This window comes from Rhyacophila brunnea, unplaced genomic scaffold, assembly GCF_057557595.1.
Source record: "Rhyacophila brunnea isolate RB1 unplaced genomic scaffold, BYU_Rbru_1.0 scaffold_2, whole genome shotgun sequence".
In the NCBI taxonomy this organism is placed as follows: domain Eukaryota; kingdom Metazoa; phylum Arthropoda; class Insecta; order Trichoptera; family Rhyacophilidae; genus Rhyacophila; species Rhyacophila brunnea.
In genome coordinates, this window is record NW_028232859.1 from 55,750,989 (window position 1) to 55,768,648 (window position 17,660).

At 32.8% G+C, this 17,660-nt stretch overlaps 2 protein-coding genes across 5 annotated transcripts in view; one reads left to right on the top strand and one right to left on the bottom strand.

Moving 5' to 3' along the window:
* The window catches only part of LOC147072555 (uncharacterized), a 130,100-nt gene that overhangs the window by 42,668 nt on the left and 69,772 nt on the right, over window positions 1-17,660 (top strand). Inside the window, exons 12-21 of one of the 2 annotated variants that reach the window (XM_085946943.1) lie at window positions 437-520; window positions 1,423-1,521; window positions 1,797-1,892; window positions 2,151-2,252; window positions 2,510-2,611; window positions 2,869-2,970; window positions 3,781-3,864; window positions 6,583-6,678; window positions 10,257-10,313; window positions 10,393-11,620. In XM_085946943.1, coding sequence (XP_085803069.1) covers window positions 437-520; window positions 1,423-1,521; window positions 1,797-1,892; window positions 2,151-2,252; window positions 2,510-2,611; window positions 2,869-2,970; window positions 3,781-3,864; window positions 6,583-6,678; window positions 10,257-10,313; window positions 10,393-10,603 — 1,033 coding nt within the window. In that variant the 3' untranslated portion in view covers window positions 10,604-11,620. The remainder of the gene's footprint in view (window positions 1-436; window positions 521-1,422; window positions 1,522-1,796; window positions 1,893-2,150; window positions 2,253-2,509; window positions 2,612-2,868; window positions 2,971-3,780; window positions 3,865-6,582; window positions 6,679-10,256; window positions 10,314-10,392; window positions 11,621-17,660) is intronic. The other variant, XM_085946944.1, reaches the window with a different exon arrangement.
* LOC147072556 (uncharacterized) overlaps window positions 1-17,660 on the bottom strand; it is a 135,355-nt gene that overhangs the window by 37,804 nt on the left and 79,891 nt on the right. The window lies entirely within an intron of this gene.

A 17,660-nucleotide genomic window follows, 5' to 3' on the forward strand; every position in this document is an offset into this window, starting at 1 on the left:
TAACATGTTTATAACATCATGGAAGGCGGCTGTGCATAAATCGCGGCTGCATATACATGACGGGTGGAGATGGAGTAACTCAAATCATAGCCCTACTAATGACAAGAATTGAATTTTATTTTCATAGACATGAAGTTTGATAGTTTTGACCGAAAATATGACTATTTAAAGAAAATTTTTAATATTTTAATCTTTGCGATAAACAAATAAAAAAACAACTTAATTTCACAGAAATATATCTATTTTCGAAAGAATCATTATATTTGTTGTATTCATAAGAATTTGTTATGAAAAATAGTGTCTCGAAATCCAGCGATTTATTGTGTTGTTGATTTGTTGAGTTGTCGACAGTTATGGACGAAAAATTTATAACACAATCCTGTACCTGTTTCACAGTCGACTGCAATCTAATAAATTCAGTTCAATTGATTTTTAGGGAAAACAGTGAGCCTATGAAAAAGAAGAAAAAGAAAACAATAAATGTTGCTGAAGAAGAAAAAGAAATACCTACTTATGAAAGGTAATAATTTTTACCATGGTTCCGCCAATGACTGCATGATATTAGTCCTATATTCTTTTGCGGTGCTATAGCCTGTGTGAACCATGGTCACCTCAGGTAGACTCAAGAATTTTTGTATGCTATCAAGTGACCGAAGACTCTGGACCTCCATTCTCTTCTGATCCACTAAATATCAGGTGTTTCATTGATATGTGGCCAGGGTTTTGATAAATCTGATGATGTCAGGCCCTTCAAAGAGCTTATAGAGTTACGAGTGACATCCCAGACAGTGCCGAAGATCCTTTGGAAGATTCCACGCTCGAATATGTCTTGAATCATAACGCCAATTTCAGCACCATTTTTTCCCGAGCACCACCAGATCATCCGCATAGCCTAATATTTTGTGGGATCCGTTTAGGATCTCTTGAGCAAGATTAAAAATAATAATATCGCCCATACATGAGCATTGATTTACTGCCAGCAATAGTGCGTATATCGCGGCCATAACAAGGAAATGTACAGTAAACATATATTATCCTGCAGATTGCATGCATGAATCAAAAAAGTTCGGAAGCTTCTGAATTAATCACTGTCAGCAGTAAATCCATGCACGTGTAAAGGGGGTATAAGTGATAAAAAGATATAATTCTTCAATTAGAGAAATTTGCTAAATTATGACAATAGGTGTGAAATAATCAATGTGTTCTTGTATATTTTTCATGTAGGAGAAAATGTCCATTGAAATACACGGTATTTCTAACATAGATAATCCTTTTTTGAATTGTTTTTATGAAACCTTCAATTCAATCATATATTTATTTCGAGTCGGTGTCTATAATTATTTTGATTGTGGTAATTATAAATTGATTTTAAAATACAGAGTAGATTACAAAAATTATATTTATGCTTACATTTTTTTCTAGTGTGGTGGAGTCAACTCCTACCAAAAAGAAAAAGACAAAATCAAGCCGATCCACAGAAGAAATAGACAACACTGTTCTACCTGAAGAGAGTGATATAAAGTAAGTTTAATTTATATCAACTCAAATATTTTTAATCAAACTTTTCCTCACCTGTCTATATAGGTAGTGCCAACGGTGTGCAGTCAATGGGCAGCGCCATGTATGGGTCTCTTTTCGAAGTCACGCCGCTAAACATAGGGTTAAATCCTAATCTGTCTACATAGCGCTTGTGGTGTCCAGTCAATGGGCCGCGCCATCTATGGGTCTCTTTTCGAAGTCATGCCACTATAAGAGTAGATTAAAAAAATTATATTTATGCTTACATTTTTTTTTAGTGTGGCGGAATCAACACCTACCAAAAAGAAAAAATCAAGCCGATCCACAGAAGAAAATGACTACACTGTTCTACCCGAAAAGAATGATATTATAAAGTAAGTTTAATTTATATCTACCCAAATATTTTTAACCTCTATATAGGTAGTGCTAACGGTGTCCAGTCAATGGGCAGCGCCACGTATGGGTCTCTTTTCGAAGTCACGCCGCTAAACATGGAATTAAATCCTAATCTGTCTACATAGCGCTTGTGGTGTCCAGTCAATGGGCAGCGACATTTATGGGTCTCTTTTCGAAGTCACGCCGCTATAAGAGTAGATTAATAAAATTATATTTATGCTTACATTTTTTTCTAGTGTGGCGGAATCAACACCTACCAAAAAGAAAAAGACAAAATCAAGCCGATCCACAGAAGAAAATGACTACACTGTTCTACCCGAAGAGAATGATATTATAAAGTAAGTTTAATTTATATCTACCCAAATATTTTTAACCTCTATATAGGTAGTGCTAACGGTGTCCAGTCAATGGGCAGCGCCACGTACGGGTCTCTTTTCGAAGTCACGCCGCTAAACATGGAATTAAATCCTAATCTGTCTACATAGCGCTTGTGGTGTCCAGTCAATGGGCCGCGCCATCTATGGGTCTCTTTTCGAAGTCATGCCACTATAAGATAGATTAAAAAAATTATATTTATGCTTACATTTTTTTCTAGTGTGGCGGAATCAACACCTACCAAAAAGAAAAAGACAAAATCAAGCCGATCCACAGAAGAAAATGACTACACTGTTCTACCCGAAGAGAGTGATATTATAAAGTAAGTTTAATTTATATCAACACAAATATTTTTAACCTCTATATAGGTAGTGCTAACGGTGTCCAGTCAATGGGCAGCGCCACGTACGGGTCTCTTTTCGAAGTCACGCCGCTAAACATGGAATTAAATCCTAATCTGTCTACATAGCGCTTGTGGTGTCCAGTCAATGGGCCGCGCCATCTATGGGTCTCTTTTCGAAGTCATGCCACTATAAGATAGATTAAAAAAATTATATTTATGCTTACATTTTTTTCTAGTGTGGCGGAATCAACACCTACCAAAAAGAAAAAGACAAAATCAAGCCGATCCACAGAAGAAAATGACTACACTGTTCTACCCGAAGAGAGTGATATTATAAAGTAAGTTTAATTTATATCAACACAAATATTTTTAATCAAACCTTATTACAAACTTTTCATTTATTTTAAGAATGCAATAATTAATTGCCATGTCAATTACCAACATTTCACAAAAATGGAACTGCCGTTTTAATTTGAAGAGCCCTCTTATAAGTTCAATGGGGTAAGCAAACTTTTAAACAAATAGTAAATATTTTAGGTTCTTCCGGTAAATAGATAAACTTAGGATATTTTATGCAGCAAGCCTACCTAGATAAATAAGAAAAAAAACAATTTACATAATACAGAAAAATACAGTAACTCTCTTTAAACACCATGGTGCATTGTTGTTACATTAGTCCTGTGCAGGCTTTGTTTCGGTACAAGGAAATCTGGCACTTATCATTCTGTCATGTTTATAGCGTCATGGAAGGCGGCTATGCACAAATCGCGGCTGCATATACATGACGGGTGGAGATGGGGTAACTCAAATCATAGCTCTACTAATGACAAGAATTGAATTTTAATTTTATAAACGTGAAGTTCGATAGTCTTGACTGAAACTATGACATATTTAGAGAAAATTTTTTAATATTTTAATGTTTGCGATAAACAAATAAAAAAAAAACAACTTAATTTCACAGAATTATATCTATTTTCGAAAGAATCATTATTTGTTGTATTCATAAGATATTGTTATGAAAAATAGTGTCTCGAAATTCAGCGATCTTTTGTGTTATCGATAACTATGGACGAAAAATTTATAACACAATCCTATACTTGTTTGACTGTCAACTGCAATCTAATAAATTCAGTTCAATTGATTTTTAGGGAAAACAGTGAGCCTACGAAAAAGAAGAAAAAGAAAACAATAAATGTTGTTGAAGAAGAAAAAGAAATACCCACTTATGAAAGGTAATAATTTTTACCATGGTTCCGCCAATGACTGCATGATATTAGTCTTCTCTTCTTTCACTGTGCTATAGTCTGCATGGACCTTGGTCACCTCAGGTTGACTCAAGAATTTTTGTATGCCATCAAGTTCATTGATATGTGGCCAGGGTTTTGATAAATCTGATGATGTCAGGCCCTTATAGCTTATAGAGCTTATAGAGTTACGAGTGATATCCCAGACAGTGCCGAAGATCCTTTGCAAGATTCCACTCTCGAATATGTCTTCAATCATAGCGCCAATACTGGTTCCACGTTTTACTGTTTGCGTATTCTAGTAATGAACTCGTAGGATGATACTTTACAAATACAAATTCCAAATTCAAATTTCGCTTAAGGACCCACATGCCCAACGAAGGTCAAAATGGAGATTTTATTGTATTTTCAAAGCATTAGCCTGAACATTCCTTAAGTGTTGTAGATAATCTATTTATATAATTTTGAAGCCTTATTATCCTTTTACAACATTTTTATAACATTTGATGACTGCATAAAGTATTTTTATTACATAAAATAGTATTCTTTTACACCTCTCGATCTAATGTTTTAGAATATAGTCATATTTCAGTACATCCATGTGCAGTGGTGTTAAGATTTTTTAGTTTTTAAACTCATTTATAAAACTATCAGTAAAATTTATGTTGACATTATTATAGTGAAATATTTACGATACAAAATTATATATACTTGACAGGTCTAGTATTTTTCATATGGTGTTAAACCTAGCATTTTTGCATGTCTATCGAGCATTAAAAGTTTTTATAAAATTACCAGATTTTATTGATGAATAAATTCACCAGCCATGAGTTTTCTCATAAATTGAAAAAAACAAGAGGTTTCTGTCGATCGTTTCAAAAAATCTCTCACCCTTTTGATTTCGTTGTCAATTTATATTCAGCAGTATTTTTTTAGATCCTTGGAGCGAATGTTGCGACTTCACAGTAGTTTTGTCTTTGTGTTTTGTTTAACTAAATTCAATATCATGGGAGCATGTTGAGTTTATGATAAAGCATTTTCGCGAAATAAGTAAATATTTTTTCTTGAATATGTACACAATCATGCGATGGCGCTTCATTCCCTATTGAAGGAACACTGGTCTACAATTTTTGGCTATTCAACTTTTAATCATTTAACCCAACGGCTTTACTAGCTGTCATTAATGATTCACTAATTTTGGATCACTCGATCTATAAACCCATAGCCAATTCAATCGTGTACTTCATTTAGTTTTTCAAAATTATTTTGGAAACTATCGAGTTAGCTATGTCAATTTGGCGTTAGGGGCAATTTGCAACTTTAGAGTAGTGCAAAACGAAACAACTTCATTGATTCCGTCGATATATTAATTGTTATATCTGTTGCTGATACACTTTCAGCTGTAGAGGTTATATCACCCTACAACTGTCATGTTGTCTATGGTCATTTATAGACCAAAGACAACGACGCAACGGAAATGATACAGTTGTCATTGAGGCTTCCTTTAATGTAGTCAACATGTGCCACTGTTCCGTGTCTCTCACCATATCTAAATTCCATATTATAAATTAATCCTTTCAACTCAAACTAAAATTAATATGACAGTCATTTCTTAGTTCCGTGTTACTGAACTTTATTACCATAAAATAAAACCAAGAAAATACCAACTCGTGTATTATTCATCACTGCCCGAACATATTATGTCATTCACACTCAAGCGACCATCTGAACTTAAACTTAACATCGGGGGTTAGAATAACACTACGTTCAGCATGCCGAAAATGAAATTCTCCACACACAACTCATTTTCCCCAAAGTGTCCATTATGCTATGTAGTTATTAGCGTAGCCCATGATTAATCTATTGACATTTTTTTCCTGCAGTGCTGTTGATGGTAGTCAAAGTTCAATAAACAAAAACTTTCGTTTATTTTTCTTCAGAATTTTAAGTTTAGTGCTAAATAGAAAACCAATTATGTCCTAAAGGTTTACAAAACTGCTTGTATTATATAGCATAATCTATTGTCATATGATAACCCATAAAATATCTGAAAATTATTGACATATGCCGTACCTACTTTTCGCATTTCTAGCAAGAAGTGTAATTTTGCAAACTTTTCCCGAAGTTACGAATTTTTGTTCTGAAACTTAAAAACACAAATGATAATTTTTAATAAAACTATTCCCTGTATTATCCTGTGTCTAAAATCGCTTCCAAGGTTTGTAAATATTTTAACAAATATTCATTCCTAACGCCGATAAAAAAAAGGTAAGATTTTACGTGTCTGTTTCCGTTCCCGCAAGAATTCTTCAAGCCAAATTGGTGTCTATTGATCAGAAGCCATGTTTGCATATTAATTAATGTTTAGTATCCAATGTCGAATTGATATTCAAATAAAGGTGTTGCTGTTTTAGAGACAAAAAAATTATTGAATTTATTTTGGTTATTGGCAACACTAATTAGTTGTCGAACATCACGTTCCCACAAGATTTATTAATCAAATTAGATTTAAAAAATCGCAATAATTAAGTTAAAAATTTTTACATATCCAAGAATGTAATACGTATGTATATTCAGCGAGTAGTAATGGATAAGACTAATCGGAAAGTGATAAAATTGATATTACAAGTTGGTATTTTTAATTACCGAATATTATGTACTCTCATCATATTGTCATGGTAATGATACGATTTATTTATTTTACAGAGTGGAAATAAAAAAAAATAAAAAGAAGGCATCCAATCAATCCGAATTTACATTATCACCATCATACAGTGTAGAAGATACTGTGGACACTCCGAGGTACTTAATTATCATGCTATATATCGATGGTCTAATGTCAATACCCCGTATCTGACATATATAACGAAAATGACTCTTTGATGTACTAAAAACAATATAATTACAAGATAAAAAGATCTTTTTATATACCAAGTTTTTAAATTTTCTGTTGAATCATATAAACTTGACAATTCTATGTATTAATAAATATAGAACACTGAAATGTCATTTTGACATTTCATATTTATTTCCATAGTAACGCACATATATATTAATAATTTAGTTGCTAGGACCCCCTTAGCAATGAATTTTTTCTGAAATAACTTTCCATATAAAACAGAATTAACTGAAAATGAATTCAATTCTGTTTAACCCTTTCTAAGCGTTACGAATCCCGACTTAGTACAACAGTGCGCGTTGTGATTTCAAGCATCAATAAATCGTAATAAATGTCAGTCAAACATACACAAATAGAGTAGTAAAAAATCGGAGTCAAGTTCAAAAATGATTATGACAGAACCTAATATTTTATGTGACTCTAAAAATAAACATTCGTCGCCTAAAACTGATAAGAAATCACGAACAAGATTTCTTCATTGAAAAAATGCCGGCTTACTCGAGCGGCGCCATGACACTTACGAAATGGTGCTGGACTAATGCGTCGATGACAGATTAACAAGTGTAAGAACAGTTCAGTATTATAGTCTACGGCTACGATTACGACAAATATGTCATACACATAATGAATAATAATATGGTTTATGACTTTTATGAGCATTTTTGTTGAGTGTGTTAAAAAAATATCAGTCATAAATAGCTCATTTTTATAGCATCCAGGACATCTCAAACTGTGTAACTTTTGTTTGAACTCGCATACACATTGCAGCACTGCAGGTCGAGTATAAATAAATCATCCTTGAGAACTACTGGCTATTTGAGAGTAATGTACTTACCACCAGTGCCTGGTTTGTACCTACCATTGACCCCGAACTGAATGGAATCGAATGACACATAGTTTATATAACAAAACGGTTTATTTTTCGAATACCTATTACAATTCGTAAAATATTAAATTTCAAACACTTTTTGCACTTCTAAATGCTTTATAGTCACCACAATTTTATTTTCAAGTTCATTTGTTTTTTTATTATATTACTTCAATAACCTGGTACTAGAATAGGTAATCTCTTATTTTATTATAATGACGTGATAGTAAGTAACTTGAGTTATTTTCGACTATAAATATAAGAAGAATTCTCCATAAAAAAAAATAGTAGTCATGAATCAAACCCTTTTGAATAGTGTTACGAAAAAAATAATTCTCAAGTGTCTGTCTCACACCAGCAGACGATTTTTCGCGCAGTGTATAAAAATTCAGTAGCGCGGGACCTGGTATTAGCGTAATACGACAATTTCCGCATTTATGCGGGAACGGGCGTCTGATTGTTCGTGTCTTTTCTTTATAAATGGCTGATAACTAGGGTAAATAAATAATTTTTGTCTGATTCACCTAATTCTATAACCAGAAAATAGTATTTAAAAATGTTAATCAATGATAAACAAAGAGACATATTAAATCGCGGACTCCTAGGTATATTTAAATGACACCTTGTTCAAATTATTTTCCGAAACTATTAACTCGCGGATAATATAATAGCAGATAGGCGAATGAATGCAATCTCCAAAAGCATTCCTTTTGTAAAAATATTTTGTAAATTCACTTTGATCAATGTAACTTTCGAATATTCTATTTAACAGTTTACGCACCAAATAGTTTTTCAATCATTAAAAAACAATATAACTTATTATATCGCAAACTCGTATCGTTACAAACACGTCAGTCAAATGTCTTCGGCGCACATGCACTAAGAAGCGACAAGACACTATATACGCGGCAAATTTGAATTGGCCCGATGACTGATATTTTTTTATTCAAGACACGCTCCCGAAAAATATTTATTTAAATTAGATAGAACAAAAGTTTAGGCTATCCATTGACAGATGTCAAGAGAAGGATGATTTCTGAATAAATTAAATCAATGTTCGAATTATTCGCGCCTGGCCGAAAGGAGTACTAGGCAAACGAAAATCGAAATGACTTTAGTCAGCTGACGCGCGGATGACTCGCGCGTATAGGCTGACTAAAGTCAGTTGCCGCGTTAGAAAGGTTAAAGAAGATGGCTAAAAGTATTAAAAGAATGCGTTGTTCATATATTTGTACATATATTCTAAAAGTTTCAAATGTCTAGCTAGTCGGGAAGTTAATTAAAAATCGATTGCAAGATAGGACAAACAAGAAAAAATTTATACTGGACACATAAGAAAAAATCTGTACCGGACAAACAAGAATACGAGCTAATAAAAACGTGGTAAAAAATCCTGCCCATCGACTGTGAAATTCCCATATCTGTAGTTATTTTAACAAAAATGATACAGCCATTTTAGTAATTTCCCGTATCTGAACATTGCAGGAATAAATCTGTAATAGCCCGTATCTAGCCTCTAAGCGTGTTGCATGACGTGTGTTGAATTCAGCTTCAAAATGTCACTTTCAAATTATTTAAAAGATAAAACAGTAAGTAATATAACAAATTTGGATGTTTATCTTTATATATAGAGCGTTGGAGCGGAGCACTGGAGCAATGGTATTTTTCCCGGAGCACCGAAAATTTGTAGTGCTCCACTGCTCCGGATGTTTTTTTTTATTCCTAAAATCCAATGAAAATAGTATATTTTGCCACTTTGCGACACTGGAATTATTTGAAATGTGGCAACACTGCCGAGTGATAAATAACCTCACTTTTTTGACAGCAGATGCAAATAATGAGAGACGATTTGCTGTCGGAAATTTTGTTTAATAGAATTAATAATAAATTGCGATTATTTTAAAACTACCTAGTTTTTATTTTTTTTAACTTTGTATACATATAATACTTATTAAAACTTTTACCCGGAGCAAGTATTAGGTCCCGGAGCGGAGCAACTCAAAAAAGGGTTCGCTCTAACGCTCTGTTTATATATATAATATATATATATCGTCACCTTTACTATTAAGACCTCGTTAGTCCGATATTATGGCAAAAGTTTGTTCGACAAAATATTTAAACAAAAAAAACATTTTAAAATCAAAACTTCAGTTCTCTAGACTAGTATGCTGTTCATCTATCGGCAAATTTTAAAAACTCGTAGGCCTCGTGGTTTCAAACATGGATTTAAAACCTCGTATTTCACAACCAGTGTTAGCAGATTCATCGATTAAAGAGCTGTTTAAAATATTGTTTGTATTATGTTTTTTCCTTCCCCTCAACATTCTTCTCAAACAGACTTACGAGGTTTTAATAGTTAGGTGACGATATATCACATTTTATTGCATGTTATTATATTAGGTGTTATGTGCTTTACTTTACCACTTTTAATGTTAAGGGTTATTGGAATGCTATGTAGTTGCACCGTGTGTGAACTATTAACAGTCAGATACGGGATATTAACATTAGGTCATCGATATTATCTTCTTTTGTCATTCGTTGATAATAATTTCTCTTTTTTGTAATGTCTTGTATCTTACCAGTCGTAGTCAGTCAATTTTTTTTATTTTATAGGTCAAAGAAGATGCACAGAAAAAACTCCCAAGTTCCAAAACCGAAAGAACCCCCGAGGTATGTTGGAGATTATCAATTAAAATATAAAATTTTTTCACAATGGGTGTTGTAGTAAATTAAACATCTTTTGTTCCAGCAATGCGATGGAGTTTTATTACGAAATAATTAAAGAGACCAATGGGCCCATTGGTGTTGAGCAATTGACCGAAGCATGGAACAACTTGTCCAAAAAAGACAAAAAACATTATAAAAAAGAACTGGAAAAAACCAAAAAATTATATTTGGCTAAATATGAATTATTCCTAGAATCACTACCTCCGAGTGAACTACTACAGAATTATTTATAATAACATAGTATATATGTTAACAATTATATTATTGATAAGCACTACTCAATACATCAATCGTTATGTTACGTTAAGGCAGCGGTTCTTAAACTGGGGTCCGCGAAGTGGTTTCGGTAGGACCGTGAAAAATGAACGCATATTTGAGACGTAGAGTTACTAAACCCGCTCTGGAGACTTTTTTGATTATTCATAACAATACGGCAAAATACAGTCAATTTTTAAATACGTTTCTTGACGTAACAGGTTATATTTCCACGCAGCTGGATTTCTCAAACGCTTCCTTGATTGTCCTAGTTGAGATTCCATTACACTAACTATGGAAATATTCATTATTTAAAATAAAAAATAGTAAAATATTCGGAGCAAAATTACGACCTTCCTCACTTATCGTGTTGACAGTTTGTACGGAGATTAAAGCATTTGTGAAGAGTCATTATTTAAATCACGGCGTCTGATTGGCCGGTTACGCAGAGAGGGTTTTACCAGAACAAATTTATTTTCAGAGCGGGTTTAGTCAGTCACCTCGATATCTATTTTGATTTTTTGAAGAAACAGGAATTTAAAACTCGCCTAGAACAGAAGATAGATCTTACGAAAGAGCTCCTGCATACATTCAAAACTATTTTTTTTGAAAAATCGCCCAGATCGGGTTTTGTAACTCTACGCCTCATTTATACTATTTATATTTTTATAATAATTATAGCATGTAACATTTCTTCGGTTTTGGATTTGGATTTATCCCAGGTAGGGAAAGTAAGTGACTGAACTCCGTCGTTACTCCAGCACACCAAGAATCTATAAATTTATCAACCTGGAGCTGCAACGAAAAGATATCGGTGCTAAATTGTCACGAAATATTGACAGCTTTCAAAATGAAGCTCGAACTATGGATTGTAAAGTTAGAGAGGAAGAATTTTGCCCTATTTTCACAGCTGAACACATATACAGTAAAACCTCGTTCATAAGAACATGGATAATTCGAAATTCACCGTAATTCGAAATTTTCGCAAAACAAAAGTCCCTTGAACATTATTTTTATATAAAACTATACCTTTAATTCGAAATGATTTCAGAATCCAGGCATACAAAAATATTCAATAATTCGTAAAAAAGTAAGTACACTATTTCATGAGCCAGTCATTGAAAATTGTGACAGACTTTTCTTAATCATAAATTACTTATTTTAAGAAGGTAATATAAATAATCCTGACATTTTATGACCCACCACACACGAAATCGGAAATTTCGTAGGCAAATCTATGATCGTAAATGAAATTAATGAAAATTAAATTTTTTTTTTTCAAAATTTTTATATTTTTCCCCCATACATTTCATATTTTGTAATTCGAATTTTTTTCCGATTTTCGGTCCCATGGAATTCGTATTAACGAGGTTTTACTGTATTGATGAAAATAAGCTTGAAGTCGATGGTGATATCATTGAGGTGATGAAATAGCATGTATTCATTCTTAGCGAAGAAATTTATTTTTTCCTGACCTACGAGAATTTGAAAAATACCATCGTTTTATCAATAACCCATTTGTACTCTCTATTAGTGATCTGCCGTCAAAGGACAATTTTATTCAGGAACAGTTTATTGATTTGATTAATGATGGGGGTGCAAAACATGTTTTCCGTGAAACGTGTTGTAGTGTTTTTTGGATTGAAATGGCACTGTCCTATCCCAATGTTGCAAAGATGGCTCGATTTGCTCGTTTTGGGTTGCAAATATGGATGTAGTGATTCCATTCACAACCACCTATGAGTATGAGATATAAGCAGTGTCGTGCCGTAGGTATGTGGCACCCTTGTGTAAGTATTTGGCGTCCCCAATTTCTTTAAAGCAATATAGATTTTCTTTTTTTATTGAAGGGGTCCGCGGGCCATCGAATTTTTTTTAAAGGGCCGCCACGCAGGAAATTTTAAAAAGTTTGAGAACCGCTGCGTTAAGGAGTCTATTTTTATTATTTCATTTGAACGCATTTACCGAACGAATGAAACATAATTAAGTTGGAAAACTGCACAGATATTAACATCACTAAGTTGGCTTTTCTGTTATCCAAACTCATGCAATGACTGCTCACTGACAAAATAAAATTGCTCGATGAGTTTAAATTATGTACATTCCTAAACGTTCATACACGTAACATGCGTTCAAAATATGTCATCTTTGAAAAAAGTCATTGTGTATCTGTTCCACAACAATTTATAATTTCACCCGTAAAACAAGACATTTTAAAATACTCATTTGCCCACGATGGACGAGCGGCTTAAGTGTCCTCCTGATCCAAATCCTGTGTCTGGCAAATACATATTGTTTTTAAATTTGTGTTTGGAGTCTGAGTATGGACCTGAATCTGTTAATACAAACTTCCACTCTGTGGAGGCCCATATGATCCTATTAGGATCGGACATGGTTGAAAGAAGAAGAAGAAGTATGGACCTAATAGGTTGAGAAAGGCTAACAAGCATGGCATTTCTCGTAAAAACAAGAATCTGTTAATACATAGCATAATAAATACCTATTAGAATCGGATATGGTCAAAAGAAACACTGACAAACGACTTAGGTAATTATTATTATTAATTATTAGATAATTTATTCGCGTTCAGAAAATACAATTATACGCTGAATTTTATTCACAAATCTTTCAAATCAAAATAGCGTTCATCAATATCTTGACTGACAAATAAATAACTGAATAAATTATGTTAGTCTATGACTGAACTAACTGACAAATATAAATCACGGGATAAAATTTAACTATTTTGGACAAAACTGCAGTCATAAATAATAATATGCGTAAAGATTTTAGACTCTCTTGCTAAGAGCTAGACTGAGCTGATGTCAAGTAACCTGACGGACATATAAAACCGTGTCCGGAAATTTGTACATATGCAGTTCACCATGAAATGTTATATCGGAAATATGTTGTTGCATATTAAAGACCGTCCAACCTCTTTGGGTCGTATAGTACTGAGATAGAATTCATGTCTCAATAAAACACGGTTCGTGTCTGTTCACAGGAGGCCAGCGGCAAACAAATTTTGAAAATAGCCGATATACTGGACTATTTGTTGGATTAGGTTAAGTTAGGATCTAATAAAATTGAAACATATTGTCTGCAATGCTCCACGAACAACTCGTAATTTTTTCATCTTGGAGCTATAGAGATGACCGTATAGTATACGGTTATCTTTTTCGATAAGAAAGCTTATGGCGAACTGTGCTACGGCGAATTGTAATATGTACAATTTACATGTAACCATAGAAAACATATCCCGAAATCCTTTAAAGGAATCGTATAATTCAATAGTTGAGAACAGATGGCGCTGTCACTTATTTTTTATTTATTTTAAATTCTGACAGATGGTTCCCATTTATTTTTTATTTTAGTGTGTTCATAAATATTCTGACGATAGATGGTTCTCGTACAAGAATGCTGAGTACATTTTGATATTTTTTTTATGAGATTTCGACTGCGTCCTGCTATCATGTCTATTAACGGTTCGTTATACATTTCAATATTGTTAAACGAGTTGCTCTATTTACTTACACTTATGTATTGCTACTTGTAAGTGATTTCTCATTAAAATAATAATGGTCTATTGGATAACAAACTTATTTTAGAGTTGTATCTAGGGCTGTCACATTAAAATGAAAACTATTGTTATTTTGTATCGTATCAGAAGAATATATCAATGCCAAAGTATCGGTCAAAAAGTATTAACCTTTTGGCTGCCGTAAAAAAGGCCTTGGTAGTATCTAACAGGCCCAATATAATTTGCGAAAAAAAAATCAAAAAACTATGACTTCTGTAAAATATCAGTTGTAACACTTGACAAAATTCAAGGTAAATCAATGGTAAAATCATTATCTAAAAGGTAAAATGTTTTAGGAATATTCCGATAGATGTCAGTATGGTTTCAGTAATTTGAAATTATTTGTTTTGACCGAATTATTAGTACTACCAAGATATCTCGTATCTGGCAGTGAAATTATTAGTATCTAATGTTGCTTGTCCATGGGAAATTGAAGAATATTGATACATACTAGAGTATTTATACTTTTTTTGACAGCCCAACTCGATGACTCCTGTTGCAATGAATTTTTATCTCAGTTTGGTCCTGACAAATAAAACCCAGACCACGGCTGTGAAGCTTGCTACACATGAATCAGTAATGCGAAATGACTTACAGTTAATTTTATTGTCAGCCTTAGTAACTTTATTATCAGTCAGTTATTCCATATCATATAAAAATATGTAAATATTTATATCAAAAATTGATTAGTGTTTAGAAATATTTCATTTCATAATACTAATCATACCACATTTTTTCAGAAATAATATATACTTTTATATATAGTTTTCACACATTTTTGAGATTTTTTTACAGCATAGAAAAACATTGAAGCAAATGCCATGTGGTTTCTAGCAATGTTATTGTGATCTTCAGGGAATTTTACATAATATGCCATTTAGCTTCATTTACTGTGTTGTTTACTGTAAATAGTTAACATGTATTTTAGTCATGTTATCATGTTGTGCTTGTCAAATATTATAATTAATATTTTTTGAAAAATACCTACACTTATAAATAATATGTTTTGCTATTTTTATTTAAGGGCGGATGTGCTCAGCGTGGGTTAAAATGGAGCTTTTATTCTATTTTCAAAGCATGATCCTGGACATTCCTTAAACGTTGTAGATAATCTATTTGTATAATGTTGAAGCCTTATTATCCTTTATATATATTTTAAACATTTGATGACTGCATAAAGTATTTTTATTACATAAAATAGTATTCTTTCAAACCTCTCGCTCTAATGTTTTAGAATATAGTCATATTTTTAATAGTGTTTTTTTGAAAAACACCACCTTTTTGTTTTGTTTGAACATGTACCTAACCGAAAAAAAAATCTTTTTTTTAAACGGTTACTCCCTACTTCAGTTTTAGTTTGTCAATTTATGGCCACGGCCGTATGTTGTAGCTTAACTACTGGGGAATGCCAGAAGAAATGGCGTATTTCAAAAAAACACTACCTTATTCTTAGGTCAATAATTATTATAAAGCAATCATTATTCGTAGGATGTTTATCACATTTGAATGGTCAAAGACATAGCTTATAATCAGTATCTTTAGAATTATCTTCAAATGTGTTAATCTTGCCCATTTTTTGAATAATAAAATGCCTAATTCTTTTTAAATTTGGGGTCACAGAGATTATCAATATAATTTTTTATCGTAAATATTTCACTATAATAATGTCGACATAAATTATACTGATGGTTTTGTAAATGCGTTAAAAAATAATAAATGTAAAAAATCTTAACACCACTGCACATTTATGTACTGAAATATGACTATATTCTAAAACATTAGAGCGAGAGGTTTAAAAAAATACTATTTTATGTAATAAAAATACTTTATGCAGTCATCAAATGTTTAAAATAAATATAAAGGATAATAAGGCTTCAAAATTATGTAAATAGATTATCTACAACGTTTAAGGAATGTCCAGGATTATGCTTTGAAAATGCAATAAAAGCTCCATTTTGACCTACGCTGAGCATGCTCCCCCTTAAGGTGAATTTGATTTTATTTGTTTATATAAAACAATTTTAATAAACTACTTTCAATAAAAGCAATATTTCATTATAATTATTTATGTATATCTCCTATATGAGTCATGGCACAAATAGACTCGGCGACACAACTTATACTGACTTTTGAGTACATATCTTTTAGTTGACATTCACAAAACAATCAATTATGTAAGAGAAAAACAACACGGCTTTGAAAATTGACGCAAAGTGCAGTGCCACAAAGCAGATCTTACCTGATTCTATTTGGATGCAACTGGAGTCAGGTAAGATTCACTTTGTGGCACCGCAGTTGGCTTCACCACCGTCTGGCTTGGCCGTAACCTAATGCAATGATACAGAGTTAACTCAACATTGATAGGGGAAAACAAGAGCATGAGAAATGAAAAATATTTTTGCTTAAAGCACCTATCGACAAGCGGTCTGTGAAGACATTGGGAGAGGAAATTTCAATTACCCTGGAATAGAATTTCAGAAATTCTTGAGATATCAATCAAGTAATCTCAAATTCTCGATAATGAAGTATTCCAGAGTTTTTGAAAGTCGGGTAGGCAGATTGAGCGTCACTTGGGGGCGGCAAATCGAGGAGAATCATTAGGTATATAGAAATAGCTATCTAAACTTAGTAATAAAGGAAATTTCTTTCCATTAAAAAATCAGCTCACTGGTTGGAAACAAAGTGTATCAATTACTATAAAAGGTTTAACAGGACTGTAATTTTTTTGTCGGGTTCACGATATCTAGTTTACTTCCGTTGTCCTTGGACGTCGCGTCCTTGGTGATCAACAATGACATGCGCAGATTTGCGAATTACATTTGAATTATAGGTAGGTACATACTTACGTAATTTAAAATTTATCAACATATTTTTACCAGTCACTTGCGTGACATGTATTTTAAAATGTACCTATCTGAAACTGTGGACTCGCAATATTTGTCTATTGAAGCAGAGATGGCATTTAAATTACATTTAGTGGTATAGGTCTTGTTAGTAATGCATCCATACAACACATTTTTTGGATATTGGTGTCATGAAAGGATGATAAAAATGGGTGGTATTTTGATGCTGCGTAGGGGCGGCATTTTGTCTTGGACGTCACTGCATCTAGTAATCACAATATTATCTGCAACTCACAAATGCATGCAATATTCCACCTACTTTTATCTGGCCAAATCACTGCTCATTCATTTCATGACATTTTAAAGAATGTTGAACTGGTTTGAGTGATTGATAGTCAAATCAATTTTGGCTATGGAGCAAATTATGTCTGTGTGCAAGATTAAGAAAGCAATTTAAATGGCCTTTTTCACTCAAGATTTCTTTTAAGCGGACATCATAAGGAATATTACTAATTTACCTGTTTACTTCACTTACCAAGCTAAATAGCAACATTCGCCCATTCTCTTGGGTGTAAACAAATAATACGCAGGAATATTGAAACATTTACCCAT